This window comes from Perognathus longimembris, chromosome 12 (assembly GCF_023159225.1).
Source record: "Perognathus longimembris pacificus isolate PPM17 chromosome 12, ASM2315922v1, whole genome shotgun sequence".
NCBI lineage: Eukaryota > Metazoa > Chordata > Mammalia > Rodentia > Heteromyidae > Perognathus > Perognathus longimembris.
Genome location: NC_063172.1, coordinates 23,260,605 through 23,288,022, shown reverse-complemented (window position 1 = coordinate 23,288,022; position 27,418 = coordinate 23,260,605). Strand labels below are relative to the sequence as shown.

At 35.6% G+C, this 27,418-nt stretch overlaps 1 protein-coding gene across 1 annotated transcript in view; it reads right to left on the bottom strand.

Moving 5' to 3' along the window:
* The window catches only part of Eif3e (eukaryotic translation initiation factor 3 subunit E), a 39,770-nt gene extending 14,537 nt beyond the window's left edge, over nucleotides 1-25,233 (bottom strand). Inside the window, exons 1-9 of the mRNA XM_048358604.1 lie at nucleotides 25,085-25,233; nucleotides 19,334-19,448; nucleotides 16,800-16,917; nucleotides 15,278-15,320; nucleotides 14,018-14,122; nucleotides 8,423-8,548; nucleotides 7,334-7,458; nucleotides 1,467-1,593; nucleotides 548-649 (exon numbers count right to left, since the gene is read on the bottom strand). Of these exons, the coding sequence (XP_048214561.1) occupies nucleotides 548-649; nucleotides 1,467-1,593; nucleotides 7,334-7,458; nucleotides 8,423-8,548; nucleotides 14,018-14,122; nucleotides 15,278-15,320; nucleotides 16,800-16,917; nucleotides 19,334-19,448; nucleotides 25,085-25,174 (951 nt within the window). The 5' untranslated portion in view covers nucleotides 25,175-25,233. The remainder of the gene's footprint in view (nucleotides 1-547; nucleotides 650-1,466; nucleotides 1,594-7,333; nucleotides 7,459-8,422; nucleotides 8,549-14,017; nucleotides 14,123-15,277; nucleotides 15,321-16,799; nucleotides 16,918-19,333; nucleotides 19,449-25,084) is intronic.
* Nucleotides 25,234-27,418: the final 2,185 nt, after the last annotated feature.

Here is a 27,418-nt window from a genome sequence, read left to right as displayed (position 1 = left end):
AATATACATCAATGTTTACTTGCTGGTGCCACATTCATATAATCCCAAGCATTCAGGAGACTAATGAACAGGACAGTTATGAATTCAAAGCTAGCCTGTGCTACACAGTGAAATGGGTCTATAAACGAACAAGCAAATAAAAAAGATGAAACAGATGAGTAGCAAATAAAAAAGATAAAATGGATGATTATTTGTGAATCTGATAAATGTTAGAAGTAGATTAACTATTAGTTTAGTGGGGTGAAGCACAATCTTATTATAAATTACTGCAATCTTAAATTTCCATTAAATTGTAAAACTTAAGTTATATAACTACATTAAACCACTTGCTTTACAGAAACTGCTAAAATTTACAAAAAAAAATTTCAAAGGTAAGCCAAAGGTAACCTAGAAAACAGAATCCATAATCTGAAACATTTTACTTATGCAAGATAATCAAAACTATATTGTGCATTTAAAATATTCCCGATGTTTTAACAAATTGCTCTGAAAAAAGACAGACATATAGCAATGATCAAAAAATGTAGTTGAGGAAAATTTCACTTACCGATTCACATTCCCTCAGCTTTTTCTGAGCCCCATCAAAGTCAAAGTTAACATACAAGCATTCTACAAATTCTGTAATTGGGTCTTTATATGTATAAGACTCCTATAAAATGAAGTCAAGGTTAGATTTTGTTTAGCAAAATGCCCCCAAATTATCCCAGTATTCCAGTTTTATTCTTCCTTACCATTCACTTGTAACAAATAACCCAGTATTTTCTTCCCACAGCAATTTTTCCCATCTTTATTCCAAATCATACCTAAAATTCTATACAATATTTCAAAATATTGTTTTGTCTCTACAACAAATGTCTCCTTTAGTCAAAAAAGCAATTAAATTTCCCATCTCTATAGTTATTCATAACCAACTCGAAGACAATTTCTTCTTTGTATTTAATATATTCTTATGTCAAATAAACATCTTTCTTTGTCTTTATCCCTGGAGAAACTCATTAAAAATCAACTAGTAGGAATGCAACTTTTGCCTAGTGGAGGGAATATTAATATTCTTCTACTTACAGGTCACCCCTGATTATTATCATGCCCAACAAGTAGTTCTAGCTAGCTTCAATAGAAACAACACAAAATACGTTTAGAAAAGCATCCAGCAGTAGTAATTTATATCACACCTATGATAAAAGTACCTTATATTTTTGAAACAGCAAATGTTCACTTAAGGTTCCTTTCTCTTTACTTTGAATTATATTTTACTGTGCATGCATGCATGTGCATGTCAGTGTGTTTCCAGGGAATGAATGCAGTCTTCTCTCAAGTACTCTCCCACTTAAGCTATATTCTGCTTCTAATTCCTTTTCTTATAAAACATTTTTACTTTAAGAACTAGTAGTGTCTTGAGGGGGAAAAAAAAAAGAGGCCTAAAGTTTCTGTACTTAATTAAGCAAGAAAAAAAATTCAAGGTTTACCTGTTGAATAACCTTTACTAGATCTTTTAGCACCTGCCGGCGTTTACGCACATCTTTGTTTGTTATGACTGCAGTGGTCAAATAGCGGAGAATATGTGGACACATTGTCTGAATTGCATTAAGGTACCTAGGATAAAAATATAAATAGATGTAATATTTAATAAGATTAGATACATAACCTAGTATAAATTAATGGGAATATTTGAGCACCCAATCAGACTCTAATATTTAGGCTAAATGAAAGGAATACTATAAGGCCATTTCCTCCCAATAAATCAACAGAATACAACTACAGTAAACTAAATGATCATGTCAGTGTTCTCCAATTTAAATGAAACATAGATTCACTTAAAAGGTTAAGAATTCAATTATCACTGTTGAGTATTAGTCTTTTGGAAGGTCCTTAAATGTGTTTATGTTCCAAAAGACAACTGATCTATGATTTCCTATTTTAGAATACATTGAATGAAAAACTGTGAAAAACTCAGGATAGAGAATTGGGCATTTAACACAAATTAGAGAGGTTAGGGAGACAGAAAACTGACAAGAATAGGGAAAAGCGAAATATTAAAAGTATTTCAAAACCTGGATTAAAACAGTAGCACTAACAATTAGGGAAAAAGAAAGAGATTTCAGATAAGCCAACACAGTTTTAGCTAACATGAGCAAATCTTGTTATTTTGGTGATCAACAGTGCACAACAACCCTCTGTTGGCTCAAGGTATTTTTCTTACATGTTGCTTTAATAACTCAATGCCATCTAAGCTGTTTGAGGGGAAAAATCAATATTCACTAATGAACACATGGATTTTTAATTTTGATGACCAGAATACACCACCAGAAAAACTAAGCCTTAGTTTTAGAAGGCAACTTTTTCTTTTTTCTGCTCTGGTCCTTGGGCTTGAACTCAAGTCCTGGGCACTGTCACTGAGCTACTTTGCATTAAGCTAGCACTCTATCACTAGAGCCACAACTCCACTTCCAACTTTTTTTTTTGGTAGTTTAATGAGCCTCGACTTTCCTGTTCAGGCTAGCTTCAAAGCATGATCCTCACATCTCAGCAGCATAGTTAGGATTACAGGCATGAGTCAGAAGTGCCAGGCTTCAAATGGCAACGTTTTTCATAGCAATACTCATTCAGAACAATTTTTTCCCTCAACAATCTTAATTAAGACTGTTCTTACATTCAAGCATAGGGGAGGAGCAAGATTTTTTTTTTTTAGTATGAGTTTTGGTGTAGTCATTTGTGGAATTCAATTTATTAAAATAATTAACTTATATAATGTTAAATTGATATATCTTTATCATCTTGTGCATCATATAACCACTTCAAAGTTTAGTACAGAGGGATTAGTTTCATACGGAAGGCAGTACATTTCTTATCCAACTTGTTACCTTTCTCCCTCACTGCCCCCTCCCCCTCCATGTAATCATATATATCTTTGTTACTTATATCTATTAGTAGTTGAATTCTTTGGGAAACAATTTCTGTGAAATTTTGAAGAAAACATTTTGAGGTATATGGACAAAACGAAAACCTATGATTATGAAGGTACTTATATATAAAAAAGGAAAACTTTCTGTGAGATTTTTTTTTTTTTTTTTTTTTTGCCAGTCCTAGGCCTTGGACTCAGGGCCTGAGCACTGTCCCTGGCTTATTTTTGCTCAAGGCTAGCACTCTGCCACTTGAGCCACAGCGCCACTTCTGGCCATTTTCTATATATGTGGTACTTGGGAATCGAACTCAGGGCTTCATGTATAGGAGGCAAGCACTCTTGCCACTAGGCCATATTCCCTGCCAAAAAAGGAAAACTTTCTGAAACAGTACTTGAATATAATTTCTAAATGCAGATCTACTAACCACTTACATAGGAAAGGGTTAAAATTGACAGGTCCTCCTTATTTCTCATCATCACCATTATTATTTTGATTGGTGGTGATACTGGTACTTAAGGTTTTAGAAACCATCAACCAAGAATATACAGTATGTCCTCATTATTTTCTTTTTATTTATTTTTTTGTGCTAGTCCTAGGGCTTGATCTCAGGGCATAGATATACTTCTGGCTTTTTGGTGGTTAATTAGATATAAGAGACTCATGGACTTTCTTGCCCAGGCTGGCTTAGAATTTCTCTCCTAAAATCGTGTAAGTAGCTAACTTACAGGGATGAGCCAGTATGGTTGGCTCATTTTTAAAATTTTTCAGTGCTCATACTAGGGCCTGAATTCAGGAACTCATAATCTTGCTTGGATTTTTCATTCAGGTTTGATAGTCTACAAAATTAACTACAGCTATATTTTGGGCTTTTAGCTCGTTAACTAGAGATAAGAATTTCAGGGATTTTTCTTCCTGGGCAGGCTTGGAACCTTGATTCTCAGATTTCAACCTCAGAGTAGCTAGGATTATAAAGGCAAACCACCAGTGCCTGGCAATTTTCAATTTTTAAAATATCATCTGTCATATAAATCCACAATCATTTATAAGTCTTCCATCTTTTATATTTTCAAGTAAAAACATAAATTAAAATGTTAAAATGATAAAATTTCAATCTCCCACCTGCTGTTTACATTTAAAATTAAAACTTTACATTGCAAGTAAAGATGATGCACCACCTTCTCGCTCAGTATCATGTTCATCTTAACTTTTCAAACAACAACAAAAAAATTACCTCTTACAGAAACATGCAAGTAGTGACTAAATATATAAATACCAAACTTTAGTTAGAACACTAGTATAAAAAATATACTAGGCTGCTAAAAGTAGTTCTATTAACCAGATTTAGAAGAACATTTAAAATTTAATGTAGAGAATACTAACACATGCTTTTTAAAAATTATTCTCTGCTTTTCCATGAAAAAAACAAACTCCAGGGCTGGGAATAAGGCCTAGTGGCAAGAGTGATTGCCTCCTATACATGAAGCCCTGGGTTCGATTCCCCAGCACCACATATATAGAAAACGGCCAGAAGTGGCGCTGTGGCTCAAGTGGCAGAGTGCTAGCCTTGAACAAAAAGAAGCCAGGGACAGTGCTCAGGCCTTGAGTCCAAGTCCAAGCCCAGGCCTGGCCACAAAAAAAAAAAAAAAAAAAAAAAAAAAAAGAAAAAAAAGAAACAAACTCCAGTATTATTCACTGAATACTTTTTATAGGTATCAGTAATCTAAATTTCTTTCACATTCTAAGTCCTGGTAATTATTATACTAAGAGGTAACTAAAATGTTTAAATATTTCAGCACCTCAAAAATATGCCTAAAATGAATACTTAAAAGAAATTTTATTAATGACTGGGTTAAGATTTTAGCCCATTAAAAAATCACTGCAAAGTATCATTTTGGCTTTAAGAGTGAAAAATCCCAGAAACTTAAAAATAGGTCAGTTCATCTTCATTAATACCTACTTTATTATCTTTAACTAGTTGTGCAAAGGAGTCCCCAGCAAGTTATGAATACAATGTATCTTAATCAGTCTTAAACCTTCTAACAATTTCAGCCATCCCCCCCACCCACTCCTTTCACTCTTCTTAATTTTGTAGGACACACACTGGATTCGTTTTTGGTGTTTTTTTTTTTCAAATTTTTATTATCAAACTGATGTACAGAGAGGTTACAGTTTCATATGTTAGGCACTGGATACATTTCTTGTACTGTTTGTTACCTTGTCCCTCATACCCCACTCCCTCCCCGCCCACCCCCCAGGTGTTCAGTTCACTTACACCAAACAGTTTTGCAAGTATTGCTTTTGTAGTTGTTTGTCTTTTTTTACCCTGACACACTGGATTCTTGACTGCATTTTCCTCCTCTTTTCTTCATTAATCTACCAGTTTCCTCTTGACCTTGCCCCACTCCTGCAATTACCTGATTCTTGGTCCTTATTTTGTTAAAATCTGATTTTACCTTTCTCAGGAATTACATTTTAGCTCTCCCTTGAATCTAACATATAACATCTGTATACATTTGTGTATCACCCAATGTATTTACTTATAAAGTTTCTAAGCTAATCCTAGCTTTCATGTATATTGGAAACCGTGCATCCTTTGTCTCTCTGGGCCCGACTTACTTCATTTAACCTGTTTTTCTTGATCCATTTGTCCACTGACAGATAACTGGGCTGATTCTATACCTTAGTATGGTAAATAGTGCTGCAATAAACATAGTTGTGCCAGTGGCTTTACTTTATCCTGGTTTGTAATCTTCTGGGTAAATGCCCAGTAGAATTGTGCTAGAACTTCCATACTGCTTCCAGAGTGGTTGACCGAGTTTACATTCCAGTAGCAATGTATTAGGGTTGCCTTTTGACTACATCTATCAGAAAGGTATTTTATCTTTTTCTACACTATATAAGTGAAAATAAGAATTTTAGAAAAATGTTAAAAATAATTTTGTTATATATTCGTTAAAAATCCCAATTTCACAGACATAAAACAAAATAGAATTTAAAAAGCCTTCGTTTAGGTCAACAAATAATACATTGTTTTAGTGTACAATTTGGCTAAAAACACAGTCAATACAGGTCATACTAAATTGCTAAAATACTTTTTAGTAATCTTTTGCTCTTTTAAGCACATGTACAGATTGTAGGAGCTAAAATACCACAATCTATAAAGGACAGATATCAAGCCTAGAAGATGGTTTCAATTTCGAAGATACAAATTTTGAACACAAAGATAAACAGAAATTATCTGAGTAATATAGTCTGAAAGCCTATGGTTTTTAAAAAAGTCTGAAAGATGTAGAGAAAAGTAAAAATTACCTTCAAATGCAGGTTTACAAATAATAAATTGTATTTTCTGTTGTTCTAACCAAATGAAATGAGAAGCTGAAGCTTCATAGGCATTTGAGCTCAAATAAAAACTAAACTTTTTGTGTGTTTAGTGCTAGTTCAGGGGCTTAAACAGCAGGCCTTATGCTCTGGCTTGACACGTTTGCTCAAAGCTGGAACTCTACCACTTGAGAGATACCTCCACTTCTGGATTTTTTGGTGATTAATTATATTAAGAATGGTTTCAAACCAAGATCCTCAGACCTCAGAGTTCTGAGGATTACAGGCATGAGAGCCACTAGTGTCTGGATAAGAGAGTAAACTTAAAACTAACTTCTGATTAACAAAAGAATGGTCTCCTTTATAAAACAATCAATTTCCTACCATAAGATTAACCAAGGCTGGATAGAAAAAAATATGATATAAAAAGGATTCTTATACTTCAGCTCAGATCTTTATTTCTAAAACATTAATGTAGAATCATCCTTTAATATCTGTAGGGGCTTAGTATCAGGACCCATTTTTACGGAAATCTGCAGATGTTCAAGTCCCTTATAGAAAATGGAGGAACGTTTGCATATAATCTAATCACATCCTTCCCTATACTTTAAATTTATCTCTACTTATAATGCCTAATAAAATATATATGTTATATATGTAGCTGCTATGCTATATCATTTAGAGGATAATCAAAATAACAACAACAAAAAAATGATACATGGTTTAGTACACAGGAATACTTTGTCCCCAATTACTTTCAATACTCACTTGGTTCAACCCACAAGCAATTCACAGATAGAGAAGGCCAACTATATGTATAACTTACCTGGGATCTTGTTAAATGCATTTTCAGGATAGTTTTTTAGGGGGAGTCCTAAGATTCTTCATGAAATAGTATTTTAAAGGACCCAGAGTACACTTTATCAAATAATTTACCTAGGAGTTAATGTGAGTTTTTCAAATAAACAGTAAATCTACTATGTAAGGAAGATATAAATAAGGAATAAATAACAAAGTCAAAGAGAGAGAAGCTCATTTTATATTTTAAAGAATTCCATGAAATTCTGGAAAATTACAACCAAAATTATAGAATAAAGAATAACGTAACTTACTGTGGTTGATAAAGGAAGAGATCAATAATATTATCTCGACCTTTGGGGTGGTTGAAGAAAACAAACAGAGACCAGTGAATGAGCCATGTTCGCTGCTGAAGAGACTGGAGTGGAGAACTCACCGACTAAAAGATTAAGAAACATGTAAATAGTATATATTAGTTATGAGAAAAAAGCAAGGGAAGAAATATCACTGTCTTAAAAATTGTAATTTCACTAAATCTTCAGGTGTGCAGTAGGATCATTATAATTAAATTCCCACCACTTATCCTTTTATTCTACTGGATCTTTTTTTCCCAATTATACTATTCTTAGAAGCAGAAATCAGTAGTGTTCACTAAACCATACTTACAGAGGTTTATAAATGAAAATCATTTCAGAAAACTATTGGATTTGAACTCAAGAGTCCCATACTTGCTGGGCAACTACTTTATCATTTGAACCACAGCTCTAGTCCTGTCTGCTTTTCGTTTTAAAAGGTATTTCTCAGGTAAGGCTTTGTTTTCCTTGGCTGAGGCCAACCTAGGAACATAATCCTCTTGACTAAGCCTCTGTGTAGCTGGGATTACAGACATGCTCCACTGCACACAATTTATTTGTTGAGATGAGGGTCTCACTACCTGTTGCCTAGAACTATTATCCTCTTGATCTGCAACTTCCTGTGTAGCTGGGCATATAAGGATGTATTACCATGCTTAGCCCTCAGGAAACATTTTAAAAGCAAGGACCAAACCCATCAGTCTCTAATTACCAGTTTAAGTAAAGATAAACTGTGGTTGAAAACTGCCATTTTTCTGCAAAGACTGTAACATCAGACACTAACAGCAGTTTCATTTTGACAAGTGCAGAAAAAAAAAATGGGCACAGGAGCTATACATAAGTGAACAGTGAATTTTCTCCAAAAGAAATTTGATGGTTCTCTTCAAGGAGATTTGCTTACCCGTAGTGATTTTTTTTTAGTCAAGTCTAAAAAAGCTAGTCTGAAACTTTTTTTTAGCTCCACTCACTCCAAAGTGTACAATGATTTCCCTTATGAGAATGAAGAGTATCTGGGAATTTAGAGACTCGCACTAAAAAAGTGCTACTTACATTATTGTCGATGGTCTCTTTTAAACGTGTGAGGTCTTCCATGGCGGCATCCCAATTCTGCATTAAGATTTCAGAAGCCAGTTTCCCCCAAAGTGAACTTAAAGCATTTCTATCTGTTGCTGGTACCTGTTTAAGCAATCAATTTATTTTCTTAGTATTTAGAGCAAATAAGAAAATGTATATTTTACACTATGCATAGCTATCTAACCTATACTAAAAGACCGATAGATTTCAATAACTAGTTGTCTACTCCAGTAAGAATCATACTGTCAAATTAGCTCAGAAAATATAATTTAATAAAAATATTTGTCCTAAATGCTAGTCTAGATCAGAAAATAAAGCAGCACTATTTTAGCATAACTCCAGAAAATTTTAGATAATAACCAAAATTTGAGGCATCTAAAACTTTAAATACCAATTTAGAGTTATAAGAAGCTTTTCACTGAAGTCACTGAAATGAAGATAAAGGAAGTTAAGAATTATGGGCTTAATTTACAATGGAAAACAATTATGTAGAGAATGAAAGAAATCCAATTATGACACAAATGGAAAGGGTTGTACATATGAATAGAAAAAATACAGACCCACTGGCTTATACCAATAGTACAAGATCAGATAGTAAATGTTAATATTTTTCATAACCCTAATAAATACTTTCTAAGGTAAATTATGCTTTTTCTTTGTTTCTCCATTTTCATGAGAACTAATGCAAAGGTGTCTATGATGTTCAAAGTTATCCATCTAATCCTACAATGCAAACTTAACATACTAGAAAATAAGGCTAAGGGCCATTCCTATCTTTTCTAATCATTAGTGAGTGTCATAAACACGATTAACAAAAACAAAAGCAGAATTCTCTAGAACAAGGCAACAGATATAGACAAAATAGTTCTGAACTAACTGTGTGGTAAAGCAATAAAAGCAAGTGAGTACATTAGAGAGAGAGTACATTTTCTTTTTCCACAGAATTAACTTCTCACTAAAATACTCAAATAGTACAAGTACCATTGCTTTAGAAATCCAATCACCAAGTACTATGGCTTTTTCCTCAATAACTACTACAAAGGGGTCACAAAAATATTGTTTCATTAATGGGTAATAGTTTCACAGGATTATTTAGCGAAGTTCACTAAAATTAAAAAGCTGATTTATAAAAATTATTGTTAATAGGACTGAATGTTTAATCCTTAAGAAAGCCTGAGTATTGAAACATTTCAACAAGTCTAAGATGCCATCACTTTAAGAAACATTATTCCTTTTGTTTCTCAAAGCAAAAACAATAGATCTAAAACACATTACAAGTTCAGATGTTAAAATGAAAAATCATGTCTGCGAATCAATATGAAATGGACATTTTTTATATTGATATGACAGCAGGGTACATCAGGCAAAAACTTTGGTAATGATCCTAAAGTTTTAAAATATCATTTATAACATTTCAAACATCATTATAACTCAAGCTGTCTTGAACTTCATGGAAAAGTACTTTTAAATAGAATAATATGTTGTAACAGTAGACACATTTAAATTCTGACTGGAAAGAAAAAAAATAAATATATGATGACTTCATTCTAGAAACTTGAAATCACTTTTATTTCAAATAGCTGCTTAATAGAGGGTTGGATTATATTTTGGAACGACTAAAGGCTATATAACGAGGACAGACTTTAACAAAATAATTCATTTTTAACTTTTAAGACAAAAATATGCATAAATTCCTAGTAATCTTCTCTATTTCATTTCAGTTAACACATTTCTTGGAGTATAAGGTAAAGAATTTTCACCACCAAACAGGGTGTACCTAAATATTCCTTGTGTATTCTAAAAGTTACCAAGTCTTTTTAAAAATAAAAGCAGATCTTAGGGTCACACAGCTTTAATTTATAAACACTAACCTACAATAGGTCATTTGGAGAGTCAAATTCTAATCTCAGATCATTGTTACAATGGCTCTTTCATAGCTTATGTTTCCCTAACCATAGATTTAAAAGAATAACCAACCACTAGAAAAGAATTCAGAAATGTAGAAAAGAGAGAGACAGAGAGAGAGAGAGAGAGAGAATATGAGAATGGAGGAGCTATCGCAGAAAATTAAATCTAAATTACATTGACATTTTTCATTAAAAATCCCAAGCTGGGCTTTTGCTCCTGCTATAAAAATTTCAAATTAGCACGTGTATTCTATAATACTATTTACCTAAACTAAAAGGTAATATAATCTATTATTTTAACCTTAGCTTTGTTTACCTGCCAGTATGCAATACAAAACAACTTCTACCTAACTCAAATTTCTACTGGTACTAAACGGAAAAGAAGGACTATCCATTCCCTATATAGTGACTACTCTTAAATAGCATATTAATTTTGTGTTCAGAGCATGTAATCATTTATGAAAAGTCACAAGTTCTAGCACAAGATCTGTAGGACCAGTTCAAAAGCTTAAAATTGAACTATTTCTTAAGACAGACTGACTTGATTTTTACAATATAAATAAGTTTGCAAACTTTTTAGAATATACCAATAGTAGAAATTTTCAGACTAATTAGAATACTGTACTGTATAAACATGGGATATTATTAAACCAGAATGTGTTGTATGTGGTAGGATAAAAGCTTTTTGTAGAACTGCTGAAAGTTTTTCAATCCTCAAAAGGTTCATGTGTACTACTCTGGCTCAACTCCATGTCATTACAGTTGGCTCTTCATACCAACCTGCTTTCAAGGGTGGATATACTAGAAGCATTTCAATATCTGGATTTCCAGCAGTTACCTTAAGTATCCATGTCTTAGCAAAACGGCACATTCACTTACTGACCAGCAACAATAAATTTACTGTGCTGGACCTCTAACATGACACTAAATCTTCATTCTCAAAATTCACTCCCAGCATTAACAAATGATATGAATAACCAGCTCTTTTCATGTACCTGTAATCATACCAGGCTTCTGATTTTACAATCCTGGTTTAAGCTGTTTACATTCTCAAAGTAATCAACTTTTGCTCTCCTAAATCCAGGTAATATTCAAAGTAAAACTGATGGAATTTTTTGATAAGTCACTACAAGTTTAGCCTCACTGATCACCTTCAATGCACTTGCAAGCTAATCAGGGCTAATCTGAAATGAATTCATTTATAAATATAAGAGAAAATTGGTTTAAAACAAACTTAATAAACAAAAAGAATTTATTTCTTTAAAGGAAGCTGTCTGCACAATTCCAGTGAATTCCAGGAATCATCCAAATCAACACTAATTTCCTCTAACCCTAAACACTAAAAACTGTTTAATATCTTAAAAAGTAACCAAAGACAGCAGGCATGTCCTTTCTTGTGGCATGTAAAACAAAGAAAAAGTGCCAGAAAATAGATACTAAAAAAACAAAAACAAAAAAAACCCCACAAATCTTTCTTAAGACTGGAAGACTAGAAGTCTCTTTCTTATTATCATTACTATTTTATTATTTTTTTGGGGGGGGTGTTTTGGCAGTGGGCCTTTTACCACTTGAAACTTTTCATTTTGTTTTGTTGCTACAAAGCCTTAGTAAGGCTGTTCAGGTGGTCCTCTACCTCAAACCTCCACCTCCTGAATAGGTGGGATTAGAGAGGGTTCACTATGTCCAAGAAAGACAGACCTGTTTTAAGAGAGCTTGTTCCAGTCTTTATGAATAACAATAGAATCTAGAGGTTTTAGTAACTTGCCCATCAGGTAAATACCAAAGCACAATTTCTCAACTCAAAGGGAGCATTTTTGATACACAGCACTTATTAATACAATTACTTAAACAAGACAAGAATTGAAATTCTTAAGACCTGACTTAAACCTGGCTTCATATCACCTTTCCCTATCAAAAACAGATCCTAGGAATTTGTCAAGTGGACTAACAAAGATAACAGACAAAGCAGTACACCTTAGCAGTATGACTTAAACTTACTTAAATATCACTGAATAAAGAAATCATTGATCTTTTCATTCTAAGGGCTGAGGGTATAGGTAAATAGTATAATAATATAATAATGTTACTTTTAAGGCATAAAAATCTTTAAAATTGTCTTTAGTATTCCACAGCTGTTTATAAGTTCAAAGAATATAATTTTAATGCCGAATTAAAATTATTACATTAATAAATCTATTACAGGATAGAATTCTGCTAATAGTTAAAGTCATATAATTATAAAGCAACAAAATCAGTGGTTTCAGCTTCTTATAACTCTCATCTCTGATTAAAATGCTTAATTGATTCCAGAACTCAGATACTCAAAACCCAGATTTATTTTTGATGCTCATTAAAGGAAAATACCCTCTTAGAGAATTGCACTTGTGGAGAAAGAAGAGGGGAGCCATCACTGACAGAAGATCAGTTGTGGAATGTGGAGAATAGCAAACTAGACTTGCTCCTACCTGGGTCCTTTCTCTATCATGATAGGAACACAACTTTATTCCACTTTCTATTTCTGTGACATGGGGATGATTGTATCTCAAAGGGTGTTGGGGGTATGAAATGATGGTCAGGGACATTGTGGGAACAGAGTAAAGTCTTCCCTCCTCCCTCTTAAAAGGTGCTTCATCCCTTTTTACCACTATGCATACTCTGAATATGTAAGTTTCACATTTATTTGTAAATTCATGCTTTTGTTTTGCTTTTTTTTTTTTTTGGCCAGTCCTGGGGCTTGGACTCAGGGCCTGAGCACTGTCCCTGGCTTCTTTTTGCTCAAGGCTAGCACTCTGCCACTTGAGCCACAGCGCCACTTCTGGCCATTTTCTGTATATGTGGTGCTGGGGAATTGAACCCAGGGCCTCATGTATATGAGGCAGGCACTCTTGCCACTAGGCCATATCCCCAGCCTGTAAATTCATGCTTTTGATCTACTAGAGATACTGGCTAAATACAAGAAGATTATTAACATTTACCTCTTGGGTAGATGAATGGAGACAGGAATAGGCCATGTATATGCATCAAAGTAGAACTGGGAAAATTGAAGAAATGGGTGGATTTGGGAGAGATGGGGGAGGATGGAAGATGCATTGCACTTATAAACTGACATGTTGAATCAAAACCTCTTTGGACAACTACTTAAAGATAATAATGATAATAAAAATACCCAACGGCTATAAAAAGAATGTAAAAATTGCAAAAAGCCTGCCTCTATAAACTATTAAATTACCCAAGCTGAATTAAAAAAAAAAAATCAGTCGTTTCTACTTACAGATTTTAAGGATGATTTAGAACTTCCTCTAAATTCCTGTTTTGGATTTTTGTGAAAAGATTTTTATTATTTATCTTCTTTACTAGATACTAAAACTTAATGGAAAACCCATACCCAAAAGCTTGTATTCCTAAGGAATTTTTAGGGAATACAAGCTAGACTAAGCCTATATTCCTTATGAGGATGGGTAAGGAGAATCAAAAGGCATCTAAGGCCAGTCTGAGATACATACCAAGACCTTGTCTCAAGAAACTGAAGAAGAAGAAAAAAAAAAAAAAAGAATTTTAAGAAATGAAGTACCACAATGGACAGAGTCTAATCTATGCATGTTTTGAGGAACCAGAGTTCTACCAGAATACAATGGAAAATATAAAGCATACAAAGTCTACTTACCAACACTCTAAAAAAGTAAAGATATTCTGCTGCTCCTGAATAGTTTCCACATTCATACTGGAATTTTGCATACCTGTAGAGTGTATCTAAATACTCCTGCCTAAACTGAAGAAGAAAATAATAGTTAAGACCTATGGTTAATTTTGAGTTCTAAAATACCAAAAAGCCCACATTTCAGTCTCTCTAAATTTGCTACCAAAAACAAATACTTAATCAGAGAAATGACTGACCTTTAGGGACTGGTGACATTAATGTTATGGTTTTAATATCGGAGAGTTACAAATTTTAATGATATTTATTTTACTACAATATGATTAAATGTGAATTGTGACTAGTGGTCTATTCTATGACCCAGACCAACTACCAAGCATATGCACACCTGAAAGCTTTTGTGATTCTATATAATGTATACTGTAACCTCGGATCTCTGAAAACTAGCTCCAACATAACACCAATTTTTAAAGTTAATAATGTAAGCAAAGTAAAAGTGAAGACACTTAAAAGAGCTGAAAACTGGGATTATAAATAAGTCAACCAAATATCATGTGGAAAGTAGAAAGAGCATGGCACAGTGTGTGGTCAACTGTATTTTTTTTTTGTCAACTGTATTTATGACAGTTAACTTACTAAATGAATGTGAGCTTAAAATTTAAACTGAGCATGGTAATGTAAGCCTGTACATTGTAGTATTTGGAATCTACAGGCTTGAGGTTACTAGAAGTCCCCCCATAATAAAAAGAGTTAGCTATATGCAAAATGTCACACTTTCAAAGTTAACATAGGAAAATGAGATTAAGAAATAACTAATACAAGCTTTACTGTTGTTCTATTTGAGAATTGGGAATTGACAAAGGCTTTGATAAAGCCAATAATTACTGTAGCCAAAGTAGTTATTTTATTGTTCAAAGATAATATTTCTACTTCAAATGTACACCTTTTTCTTTACTTGTAAGTAAATCCACAGAAAAAGCATCCTGTACCCTGAAATTGTTTGCTGCTGATATTAATAGATAATACTAATAATATGTAATGTCAGGATAAAGCAAAAATTTGGAGAATTTGTTACTGAAAGCTGTGCTCCTATCGGCATCATTTAAAAAATTTTTTTTCAAAAATATACTAGACCTTATATACAGGATACGAAGCTACTTGAACAGCCACTAGTCTGTAACTAGTATTATTAGAATATTTATAATTGGAATGTATTTAACACTAATGTATTTAGCACTATTAGAAACGTAATAGAATATAAAAACTTACCCCATGTTTGTCTGCCAGGTAGTCAAATAGCATTCGACCATCCCTGAATAAAAAGCGAAATAGTATATTTTATAGGTGAAAGAAAATATATCTAATTTCTAAATTGTTATTCATTACATTATAGGTAGTAGGGGCTGGGGATATGGCCTAGTGGCAAGAGTGCTTGCCTCCTATACATGAGGCCCTGGGTTCAATTCCCCAGCACCACATATACAGAAAATGGCCAGAAGTGGTGCTGTGGCTCAAGTGGCAGAGTGCTAGCCTTGAGCAAAAAGAAGTCAGGGACAGTGCTCAGGCCCTGAGTCCAAGCCCCAGGACTGGCCAAAAAAAAAACCAAAGGGTTGGGGATATGGCCTAGTGGCAAGAGAGCTTGCCTCGTATACATTATAGGTAGTAGCTTTAATTTCAGAATAGGTTGAATACTGTAGTAAGAGAAACAGGAATTCCAGAATAAAATAAACAGAATATCACATATTTTAAACATAAGTAGTCAGAACAACAGAGGAAATACAAATTTTAAATTTTTCCTTTCAGATTTCCGTAGCTTTAACTGAAAACTGTATGTTTAGTTTCACCACATCTAAGATAAGGACTTTAATAGAGGCTCTAATAGTGACACATATTAGGTCCTGTTTAGGAAACATACTCTTTGGAAACTAAACAAAGACTATTTCTAGCTAAAGGGAAGTCAGAAATAAGATAATCAGCTGGGCAGGGCAGGAGTTGAAAAGCTGTAACAGAAAGTAACAAGAGATAAGTGAGTTCAGATTTCTCTTACAGTAAGCAATCCATTTGTCCAAATACAAGGTTTCTTAAGCAATATTTTGAGTTAGATAATGCTTTGGGGGAAATAGAGAGGCAGGAACAAGGTTCCATGGCTATAAGATGTTCAGCAGCATGTCTGATCTTTACTTGCTAGGTACCAGTAAGGTAACTAGGTACTAGTTGTAGTAACTAAAAAGGTCAAATCTCTCCTAGGAAAAGTGAGAAGGAAGGAATGTCTAAAGCATAAACAGGTTTTATTAACTGGTTTTTAAAAAAAGTTCTTAAGGGCTGGGGATATGGCCTAGTGGCAAGAGTGCCTGCCTCGGATACACGAGGCCCTGGGTTCGATTCCCCAGCACCACATATACAGAAAACGGCCAGAAGCGGCGCTGTGGCTCAAGTGGCAGAGTGCTAGCCTTGAGCGGGAAGAAGCCAGGGACAGTGCTCAGGCCCTGAGTCCAAGGCCCAGGACTGGCCAAAAAAAAAAAGTTCTAAAAATTTGCATCAACCCTCATTATCACTGGCATGTCTCAAATGCCTGCCTACCATGTATGAGGTTCTGAAATTCAAATACGAGTTCTAGAGAAAAAAAATAAAGGCATCAGCACTTATTATAAGGAAATCTTTCCCCTACAAAATAGATAATAAGCAGATGAACCAATCAAAACCATGAGCTTTTACTACAGAACACTAAATAATGTTTTAGTTAACATTTGTTTTCCTCTAAAACAATCCAAATCAAGAAGAGATTACCTACCTGGTTGACTGCATCTGTCTCGTAGTTTCTGGATCTTCAAACATCTTCACAATTGGTTCTGTTTCTGCCTGTAGCTGTTTCAGTTGGGCAACAACTGTGGTTCTTTTCTCTCTCAAAGCTAATTAAAACCAAGAGTATTTCTAAATATTAAGGAATGTTAAACTATACTGCTCACTATGACATCCATTAGCATTACACATACACTCATATACTGATATTTTTATATGCCAAGGATTACCACCCAGTAACTTCTCCAGATTCATTCTTGCGTTTTTTACTAGTGGACCACATAAAGAAACAGAAAATACCTCCTATTGTAAAGGGAATGTGGGGTATAAACAACCAGAGGTGATCTTTATTAATCACTTAATTATACATTTCTGTATCTAAAAAAAAAATTGTTACCATTCAATTTTCAAGTGAATATTAACCCAGTTTTACAACGGAGGTTCAGTGGATTTACTTATTTATAACAGCAGGCTTTCAACAAGGTGAACAGAATCTAAGCCCAGTTCAAAATCCCTTTTTACTATCAATTCAGTCTGTAATCCTAGAAACCAAAATCTAGAGCATATTTTTTTCCAAATTACAACAGAAAAAAAAAACATTTTGCCAGGCACCAGTGGTTCACACCTATAATCCGAGTTACTTAGTAGGCTGAGATCTAAAAATCACAGTTTGAAATCAGCCCAGGCAAAAAAATCCATGACCTACCTCCAAAAACTACCCAAAAAGCCAGAAGTGATTTAAGTTGTAGACTACTGGCCTTGAATTAAAAAACAAAGGAAAAAAAAGAAAAGAACAGCTCAGGGACAGTGCCCAAGCCTGAATTCAAGCCCCAATAGAGGAATAAAGAAAGAAAGAGAGGGAGGGAGAGAAAGAGAGCGTGAGCACATGTGTGATCTCTGGTAACATTTCTTAGATTTAAGAATCACTGAGAAACTAAGAAATAACTACTTTTGTAAATTTCTTTTTTGTAGGCTGATGCTGGAGGGTCACTTGAGGTCAAGGCCAGCCCAGCCAATACTGAGACTCCTACATAAAAATTTTTTTAAAAAGAATGGTTTATAAACTAAATTTAAGGAACAGCTATTATTATTGCAGACAAATGTATATAAGGAAAAACCAAATTAATGCTTACTATAAGAATTTCTCTATTATATACCGCCTAGTGTATATACATACATATATAATAAAACTGTGGTTCTTAAACTCAGAAAGGAATCTTTGAGCTAATCTAGAGAAATGACCTTTTAAGTACAATAGTCCCTAAATGTATTTATTGTATAGAAAGAGGTACAAATCCATCCAATTTCCCAGTTCTCCAATTAAAATGTAAAGCCTAACCTAACAATTGAAGAAAAAATGTATTAAGTAAGCCAGATCCAAAAAAACATAGGTTGCATGATTTCCCTCATTTGTAAAAATTAGTACGTGCCTATAAAACTAAAAGCAAACACAATGAACAGTAAAAGACAAGGAAATCACCTTTGGACATGATAAACTAAATTGAATACTAAACATTCACACAGAGGACATTCTTAGGAGAGGATCACCATGTGCATATGATCATACAAAACGTTGTTTATGGAATTGAATTTCAAGAAATGGAAACAAGAGGTTCTTTGTTATTTTACTTTTTACCCCCTTTCATTGCTGTTTTTTTTTTATTTCTATACCTTTTTTTCTTTTAAGTTTTGTTCTGGGGAAGATAAGTGGGAAGCACAGACACGGTGGGACAAAGGGTAAACGAAGGCAGCAATGATGCTAGACACTATGTTGAAAATGAACGATAGGACTGTAGGGGAGAGGAAAAACTAGGAGAAAATCAGGGCAGGGAGGGCCCCATGCAGATGCCCCCCACCCGTTTAAGTCTGCACCCAGTACCTTAATTACCTAGGTAACTGGCATACCTGGAGGCAGTTACCTCCTGCTTCTCTGAGGTCACATCCAATCCAACTGGCCAGATCTCCCAACTTTTCCTATATAATCTGGCTCAACACAGTCCCCACTTTCTTTCCTTTTCTCTCTTGCTATGTTTCCGTCTTTTTCTCTTCTTCCTTCCCCACCGTCTCCCCACACCTCCATCTTGTGCGTTCGAGCCAGCTGTTTGCTCTTTCCCCAATAAACTCCTTTCTGCCTAAACCATGTGACAGGTTTCCTTTCCAGCAAACCTTACAACACTATTCAAAAATAAATACTCTCATTGCTGGACTTATTTAACCCCTCAGTACATTACCTTTACAATAAAAAAAAACAGAAAACACGGAATGTAAAGCCTCAACCTGAGGTTGGAGGTGTGGTCCAAAATTTGCATTCCTAAGAACTTCCCCAAGTGAATGGCATAAATGTTAGTCTTGGAGCACAGGAGCACACAGGAGAAAATGAGGATTATATGGGATGGTCCAAGGCACAGAATACACTAATAAAGTAACCACAGCCCTGCAACTTTCAATTTTTAAGGTTTCTGAGTTAAAGAAATTTATGAATCACAAAACTTAGTCACAAGACAAGTTTCTAATAACAAAACTTACCATGAGGAATATCATCAGAATAGAGGTTTTTGTACACATCCATAGCAAAATCTACCATGTTGGTATCACTGAGAAGATCCAATTTCCCTTGAAGTAATTCTTTTTCATTATATATCTGCAAAAGAAATTTACCTTTTAATAAATATTTAAATTCCGTAAATTAATTGATGAATAGCAAGATTAGTTTACCTGGAAATATACTTCACGAACACTTCTTTCAATAAATACTATAAACTATTAACCTCACTTTCATGTAAGGAAAGACAAACCAATATAGCAAGCATTTAATCTAGTGACAATGGTTACCCAAAAATCTGAAAAGTCAGTTACACACTAAAGCTATTCCCACTTCTGATTTTTATTTTGTCAGTGACTAAGTTTGAACTGAGGGCCTCACACTGATCACCTTGCTTACCTGGCTACATAAAACGGGAGCTTGCAGGTAAGGGCCCAAAAGTATTAATGTATCAAAAAAAAAAAAAAAAAAAACTTCGTCAGTTCTACTCATAAAATAGCCAATTCCATTACAACATTAAAATTTTTTTCAAAAAATATACTGCAAATGTTATGAAGTGCTCATTGTTAGAAACTGTTTCTAGCTCAAAAAAATCAACAATAATAGGCAAGAGGACTGTTATTTGGTTCTTGGAATATAGTTTGCTGATCTTTAATCTTAACCTCTTGAAAACTGCTCCCATTTTTACATAGATTCTTCTTTTGCTATCTTTTCCTCTGCCGTCATCTTCTAAGAACTCAAAATCCATACTGATGAACTCTTTTAAACACTCAAGCCTTAAAATTCCTTTTTAATCATAAATTTTAATAACTTCAATCCAGTACTTCATCTCCCAGAATTCCCAATTAAATTCCATTTCCAATACATACCATTCAGTCAGCGTTGGTGATATAGTGGTAAGCACAGCTGCTTTCTAATACATACCATTTGGCAATTTTCATGGTTACCTTCTGCCCTTTCTAATTTTTTCACCCTTTTTGGTATCACTTTCTACTATCACGTAGCTATTTCAAAGATTTTTTTTCTGTTTAGCATTAGTTGTGACTCCCAATTCTTTTGATTCACATACAATGCAATGTCAAACTCTATTGGGGGGGGGGGGGTCTTCTATTTTCTAGGCTCTGTCTAAGCACAACTGGAAAGTGTTTCGAAATTAACCAATAATATTTTACAACTATACTTGTCCTTTTCTATAGGCAATTTTTTCCACTAATTTGTAAATGACATCTGCAAACTTAACACTCAAAACATTTTTATACTATTTCTTATAGCCTTACACCACTCTTATAATAATCATTAAGATCATTCACTGAGTAGTACCTATACACAATGGCGATTACATAGCAATTAGAAATGATAAAATATTGGTATTCACAGGGAAATGGTCAGAACTTGAACAAATAATGTTGAGTGAGACAAGCCTAGAACACAAAGAACAAAGGGGCATGGTCTCCTTGATATATGACTGGGGGGGGGAGGGGGAACAGTAGAGACCAGGTCTGTGAAACAAAAAACTTCTTGTCAAATGGTATTTCCACAGGTTTGGGTCAGCAACCTTACATTATGTAACTAAAACCAAACAACTACTAAACATAAAAGGTCTAAAATAGACCTCTCAGTGGATCACAATAGCTCAACAGCTATGTATGTATGATCATATAAGACAAGGAAAAGCAAACTCTATTGTTGACGTTATATTTAAAGTTCTAGGTAAATTTCCTTTGGCATTTGCCACGTGGCTACTGTATATGATTTTGGTACACTGGGTATTGTATATATGCCTACCTGATCTAGGGAAGGGAAAGAAAAATGAGGGTGTAAGATATCACAAGAAATGTACTCATTGCCCTATTATGTAACTGTACCCCTTTTGCACAACACCTTGTCAGCAAAATTTAATTAATAAATATTAATAATTAGTTTAATTAATCAATAAAATTTAAGTAATTTAAGTAATTATAAAAAAGTAAAAAAAAAAAAAAAGAGAGTTTGAGGCCAGCCTGGGCTGCATAGTTCCACCCCGCCTCAAAAAAAAAAAAAAAAAAGGCAAAATGTTGCAGGTGTGCTGGCACTCAGGTTATCAGGAGGAAAGATGGCAGTGGTCACTTATAATCTGGGACAACCAGGATATCTTTTCCTGAAGAGGCAACATTTGAACTAAGTTCTAACAAACAAAAAGTTTAATGTGCAGAAGAATTTCTCATGCCCAAAGCCACAGAGAGTATGGCACTGTAAATTGTGTCTGCTATAGTTTGGATGTACATTGTCCCCTAGGTTCTTGTGCAAGAAGCTTAAGCCCTAGTGTGGTAGGTTTAAGAAGTGGCAGAACCTCTAAGAGGTGGGCCTTTGGGGAGGTCACTGGTTTCTCAACATCAATAATCTGATATTTTCTTATTTGTATATTCTTGATTATATTCTTATATTCTTGATTTGTTAATTTTCTCCTGCACTCAAATGACAGGCTCATGAGAACCTGAGATGCTGCCTGTTTTTTTTCCACCAAACTGAATTTTTTTCCATAAAATTAAACAGTGAGGAATGCTCAAAATATAGGCCAGAAGAATTAAAGTGGGAGGTGATGGAAAATAGAGCTTCTGAGCTATATCCTGAAGATAGAGGGAAGCATGACAATGATAAGGTTATTGGGAAAGAATTGGAAGAATTAAATAAATATAAAAATTCTTAAAAAGTGGCAGAGCACTAGCTTTGAGCAGAAGCTCAGGGAGAGTGCCCAGTCCCCCCGCCTCCCCCCCAAAAAAGATCATTCACTGAAAAATTTTGTCTTTGGTCAGTTTCCTCAGTTTCCCACAACTACTAACTTTTTCCTGAGGCATTAATCCTTCACTCTGCTCCTCCTCACTTACAGGATGGCCTAACTTAACTTCCTTTTAGAAAACAAGTAGCAGCACTTTATTCCCAAAAGCTAAGTACTTTTTCAAAAGAAGTATTTTTTTCCCTGAACTTCAAAGGCTGTACAAAAAAAGTTACAATTCAGGCTGAGAGTGTGGCTTAGTGGGAGAGTGCTTGCTGTGCATGCATGAAGCCCTGAGTTCCATTTCTCAGCACCACATACACAGAAAAAGCTGGAAGTGGCAAGTGGCGCTGTGGCTCAAGCGGTACAGTGCTAGCCTAAGCAAAAGAAGTTCAGGGATAGTTGTATTCAGGCCCTGAGTTCAAACCCCAGAACTGGCAAAAAAAAAAAAAGTTACAACTTAATGTGTCTATAGGTGTCCAATGTTTCTCCACCAGTCACTCCTTCCAGCATTTACTCAGATTCATTCCTTCCAGCATTTACTCAGATTCATTTCACATTTCCCACTTCCTTTGCCACTAAGTATTTGTTTCTACTTTCATTCATCCACACTGCTCCCACTCAATCCTCCTTACAACCTTGTTTCATTTTCCTAATTATTTTGCTAAATGGTCTGCTAATTGCTTCAAAAACTACATATATTATCTCATGTAATTTTTCTAACATACCCCCTAATACTGGTAGCAATATTAACATTGTGTTCACAAGGAAAGACTTAGCTGAGAGGAGAAATAGCCTGCTTTTTAATCACACAGGTTATTGGGTGTCAGAGGCAGAATTTTAATCCAGATTCAAATTCTGAGTCCAGGTTTTCTAAACACAGTGTCATCCTGTCCTTCCACTTCTCAGAATAAAAAGAGTAAGACATAAACATACACTCATTTAACTATCAGTCATTAAAAGCCTGACATTAGTATTCTTTCATATGCTGAGACCGCAGGAGCAAAACAAGTTCCTGCTCTCTGGAGTTTATATTCTAAAACACTACCAATTTTTCAAATTATATTCCTACTAAAATATTCTCTCATAATAATCACTACCTTATCATCATAACCACCTGGTTTCTCTTTAAAGTAGTTTTTTTTCCATTGAAAGTAACAAGATTTTAATTTCAATAGCACTTTGCCAATACCTGCCCAACGATACATTACTTTTTAACTTACATTTAGTTTTAAAAGGTAGGAGTTTTTTTAATGGTGAAATGCCAGGGCTATAACTTGGATTATTTCTTACAACTCTATAACCTCAGTACTTAGTAGTTACTAAATAAACACTACAGAACTTCTTCTTGATGCATTAAAGACATGTTACCAACATGCCCTCCAAGGAGGCAGACAGGTACTAAACAGTTACTTTCCTGATTCATTCGTAGTTTTGAACTTGCACTAGGAACACCTAAGTCACTCCTTCTTCCCTTGTCTTGAAAAAAATAAAATATAAAGAATAAAATATGAATTCCAAATAGTACAAGTATTTCAAACATATTACATTTTCCTCACTTGCCAGAAAGGGAAACCCTTGACTTTTTTAAATTCAGCAATAAGATACAGGCATTAGAGGAAAAAAGATGGTAACAGTTTTAACAAAAATAATGAAGTATCACATAATATCTGCATTTCAACTTTCATTGAGTGCATCCTTACAAAACTGAATGTAACAACTGGACATTTACTGTATGCTCTCTAGTAACTGTGTGAATGTTTATGCAAGTGCTGTTTTATGAGTCATACAAAACAGAAAATGACTGAATACAGTCATTAAAAAATAAAGGCAAAAACTGTATCCTTTCAAGACAGTCTTACATGGTAAGGCATTCTTGACATTTATTGAAAATGAACTTTGCTGTTCATTTATGTTTCCTAATATCAACAACCCTAAAGTTGTTTGTGTTTTGGAGGTTCCCACACCTATGAACTGTATGAATTATGAACCTATGAACTGTAACAGGAAATTTTAAAAAGCTATCAAAACAGACTAATATGCATTTGTAGGAGGTTTTTATTTTGTTGTTTTTCTGCAGTTGTGGCACGCAAAACACTGCTTCCAAAGCAGTCTTACGTTGTACTTTGCTGGCAGAAAAAAGTATTCATTTTCTGGACAAAATCCCAACTCCTTCAATTACTGTACTATCACTTGTAATGATTAAAACACATCAATGTCCCTAATAGCCTAAATGCATAACTAAACTTAGTAGGTGTTTTAACCCAACCATTCTCTGGAGGGGGAATTGAAACGTGTTTTAAGGTGACGTTCCAAACTACATACTTACCAGAGGTCTCTCAAGGAGATTAAAAAAAAAAAAAAAAGCCTCTTAATGACCAATTCAAGCAACGTGAACTCTGGTACATACACACACACTGAAAAACATCAATTTTAGGTTAAAAATCTTTATAAGTGAGCCTGCCCGGGGACCTTTGTCCGTATCTGACAACGCCTGCTACTCTTGTAGGAAATGACTACTTAAAAGATCAGGAATTTAGAACTTCACCGGAAGTTAAAATGCTGGATATTTGTCGGGGGTGGGGGTGGGGTGTGTGTGTGTGTTTTAAGACTCCGCCTGTAACTACTCCAAACCAAGCTCGCTCCCCCATGGTTCCAGAAGGAAAACCCAAGCCCAGGAACATCACGATCCCTAAGCCGGCCAAGGCTACGCCACCGCAGCGCGGCCAGCAGGGCCAACCACTTCCCCGGGCGCCGGCGCCTTCGAAGGAGAAGCTCGGACGCGAGAACCAGAGCCCCAGCGCAGCCCAAGACCTCGGTGCCGACCACCGCCACCCGACACCGGCTTTCCAACCCGGTCTTCACCGCCACCAAGCCGGCGGCCTCCTCCACACACGTGCGCCGGGCCTCGGTCGACCGCCGCCGGGCCTCGCTGCGCTCCTCACCCGCTCCCACGCCCGCCACGCGCTCGAAACCCCCTCACCTGCTTCACCGAGAGAAACTCCAGCAGTGGAAAGACCAGGTGGCGATCCAAAAAGTGCGCGATTCGAGTCGTCAGGTCGTACTCCGCCATCTTGCCGAAGGAAAGAGGAAACCTGTTCGCTAAAAACTTTATTGACAGCGCCAGAGAACGAACAGACAGGCGCCACCCGTACTACGCATGTGCACAAGGGAGGGGCTTCCTCCCGGAGCTCTCGGGAGACGGAAGGCGCAGGCGCATAGACGCTCCCACGCTCGAGGGTGGGGCTCAAGGCGCCGGCGCGAAGTCTTCTGTTGGCGAGTTGGCCTGAGTGCGCTTCCTGTTGTTAGCTTGTCCAGGCGACGCCGGTTGCTCGGGATGCGGGAAAGAACAAGAGGAAGAGGCTGTGCTCTCCAAGAAGTTATCTGCCAGGAGGAATATTTGAGCTTTCGTTTGGCATATATTAATCATTTCCTAAGCGTATGTGAAACTAGTGGGAGTTGGGTTACAGTGAAGAGCCATGTCTTGGCTTGGTGATGTTGGTTGTGTTGAACCGATTTAATTCGGCGGGGGAGGGGGGAGGGGTTGGTTAGAGAAAACTCACCTGGGAGTTATGGTGGTTAGAGAATTAGAGCGAGGGTGAAGACTTGGTAAGGAAAAGGTAAAAGCCGTAGGACAAGTAAAGGCTTAATGTGTTTCAAAACTGTGTGTCCTATATGCCAGTTGAGTGAAATAGGCTGAGAAGACTCATGCCATGATGATAATCAAGAATAGCTAGCTGGCTAGCTAAATGGCTTCCCCCATTAACGTGAAGTTTTGTTTGCTTGCCCCTTCTCATCTACTAGAGCTTTTTATTTGGCATTGGAGGCTAGACCAATGCCCTAAGTGATAACATCCAGTCTAATGGCCATCTACAAAACGACATCGTCCAAATTACAGCCCCCCACACTGACCCACAGGTACTCAGAATCTCAACGTGAACATATCCCAAATCAAACTCCTCCAGATAGCTCACAGAAACTTCACATGCACTCTCCACTCAGTTAATAAACACCCAGTTGCTTAGTATCCAACCTAGAAGTCATCTTTGACTTCCCTTTCTCTTAATAGTAATCTACAACAAATTATCCACAACCCCCATGGCTCTTATCTGAGTAAGGTCCAGTTGTAGTCAGTTCAAGCAACCTCTCTTTACTACCTTGTTTCTCCTCTTTTCCTCCTGTGTTTTATTCTTCACATAGCAGCTAGAGTAAATTTTAAAAGACAATTTTTTAAGGGTCCGATATATTTATTTTTTAAAAGTACCGTCTTTTAAACACAATATTCCTTGCAGATAATGAATACTACTGACAGTAAAAGACAATTTTTGATTGAAACTAATGTGTTGCAGTTTCACAGTAAAGGATATAAGTAGTATAATGCCCTAAAGAAGTGCTACAAATTCTGGACCCCATTATGCTGTGCTCTGGTTTATCGCCTACACCTCCTCCTCTTGATCACCCAGCAATTGGCTTAATCAGATGGATTTCCTTTTAGTTCCTCTCTTCTGTGTTTGCCTGTCAATTTGCTTTTCCCTCTACCCAAAGTGTTCCTCCTACATCTTTTACTTGTCATCTGTCTAGATGAACTGAGAGATCGTTCACCAAAATTAGGATGGGTATGATAGATGCTAGTTTTAAAGGAGAAAGAAATCAAAAGTTTAGTTTTAGACATAGTTTTGATGTAAATTTAGTAAGCTTCCTCCCCACCTCCTTGCCTGGGTTTTAAGTAAGGACTTTTAACTTGCTTTGCTTGGTTCAGTCAGCTAGTGCTTTATGAGTTTAGTGACCCCAGCAGTCTGGCTTTTTTGTTGGTTGTTTTAGAGGAGGAGTTTCTGTCCAGGCTGACTTTGAACCATGATTCCCCCAAGTCTTAGGCTTCTGAATAGATAAGCTTATAGACATGAGTGACTGGCGACTGTCTTTGGCATACATTCTTCATCCAAGTTATCTTAACAAGGGTGTGGTAGGTAGATCAGGAGATAAGGGAAATGTTGAGATGTCCAAATTACAGATAGAAACATATCTCTTGTTAATCTGGTGAAATTGGACACCATGAAATTATAAAACCAGAGTTCATGTTTGGAAGAGAGATAAGAAAGGCTAAATCCTGATTACTTCCACTTGAAGCCTTTGGAACAATTTGCATCAAGCAAGAAGCTGGAAGAAGACTTGACAGAAGATAGAGGTGAGAAGTAGAAAAGTGGTGCCCCAGGAGTCAAAGGAGGGAAGTTGGCCAAGTAGTAAGCAGTAGTTAATTAAGTGAAATGGTTTGTTAGTTCAAGATAACAAACAGGGCATTTCAGAAAATAGTGTACTG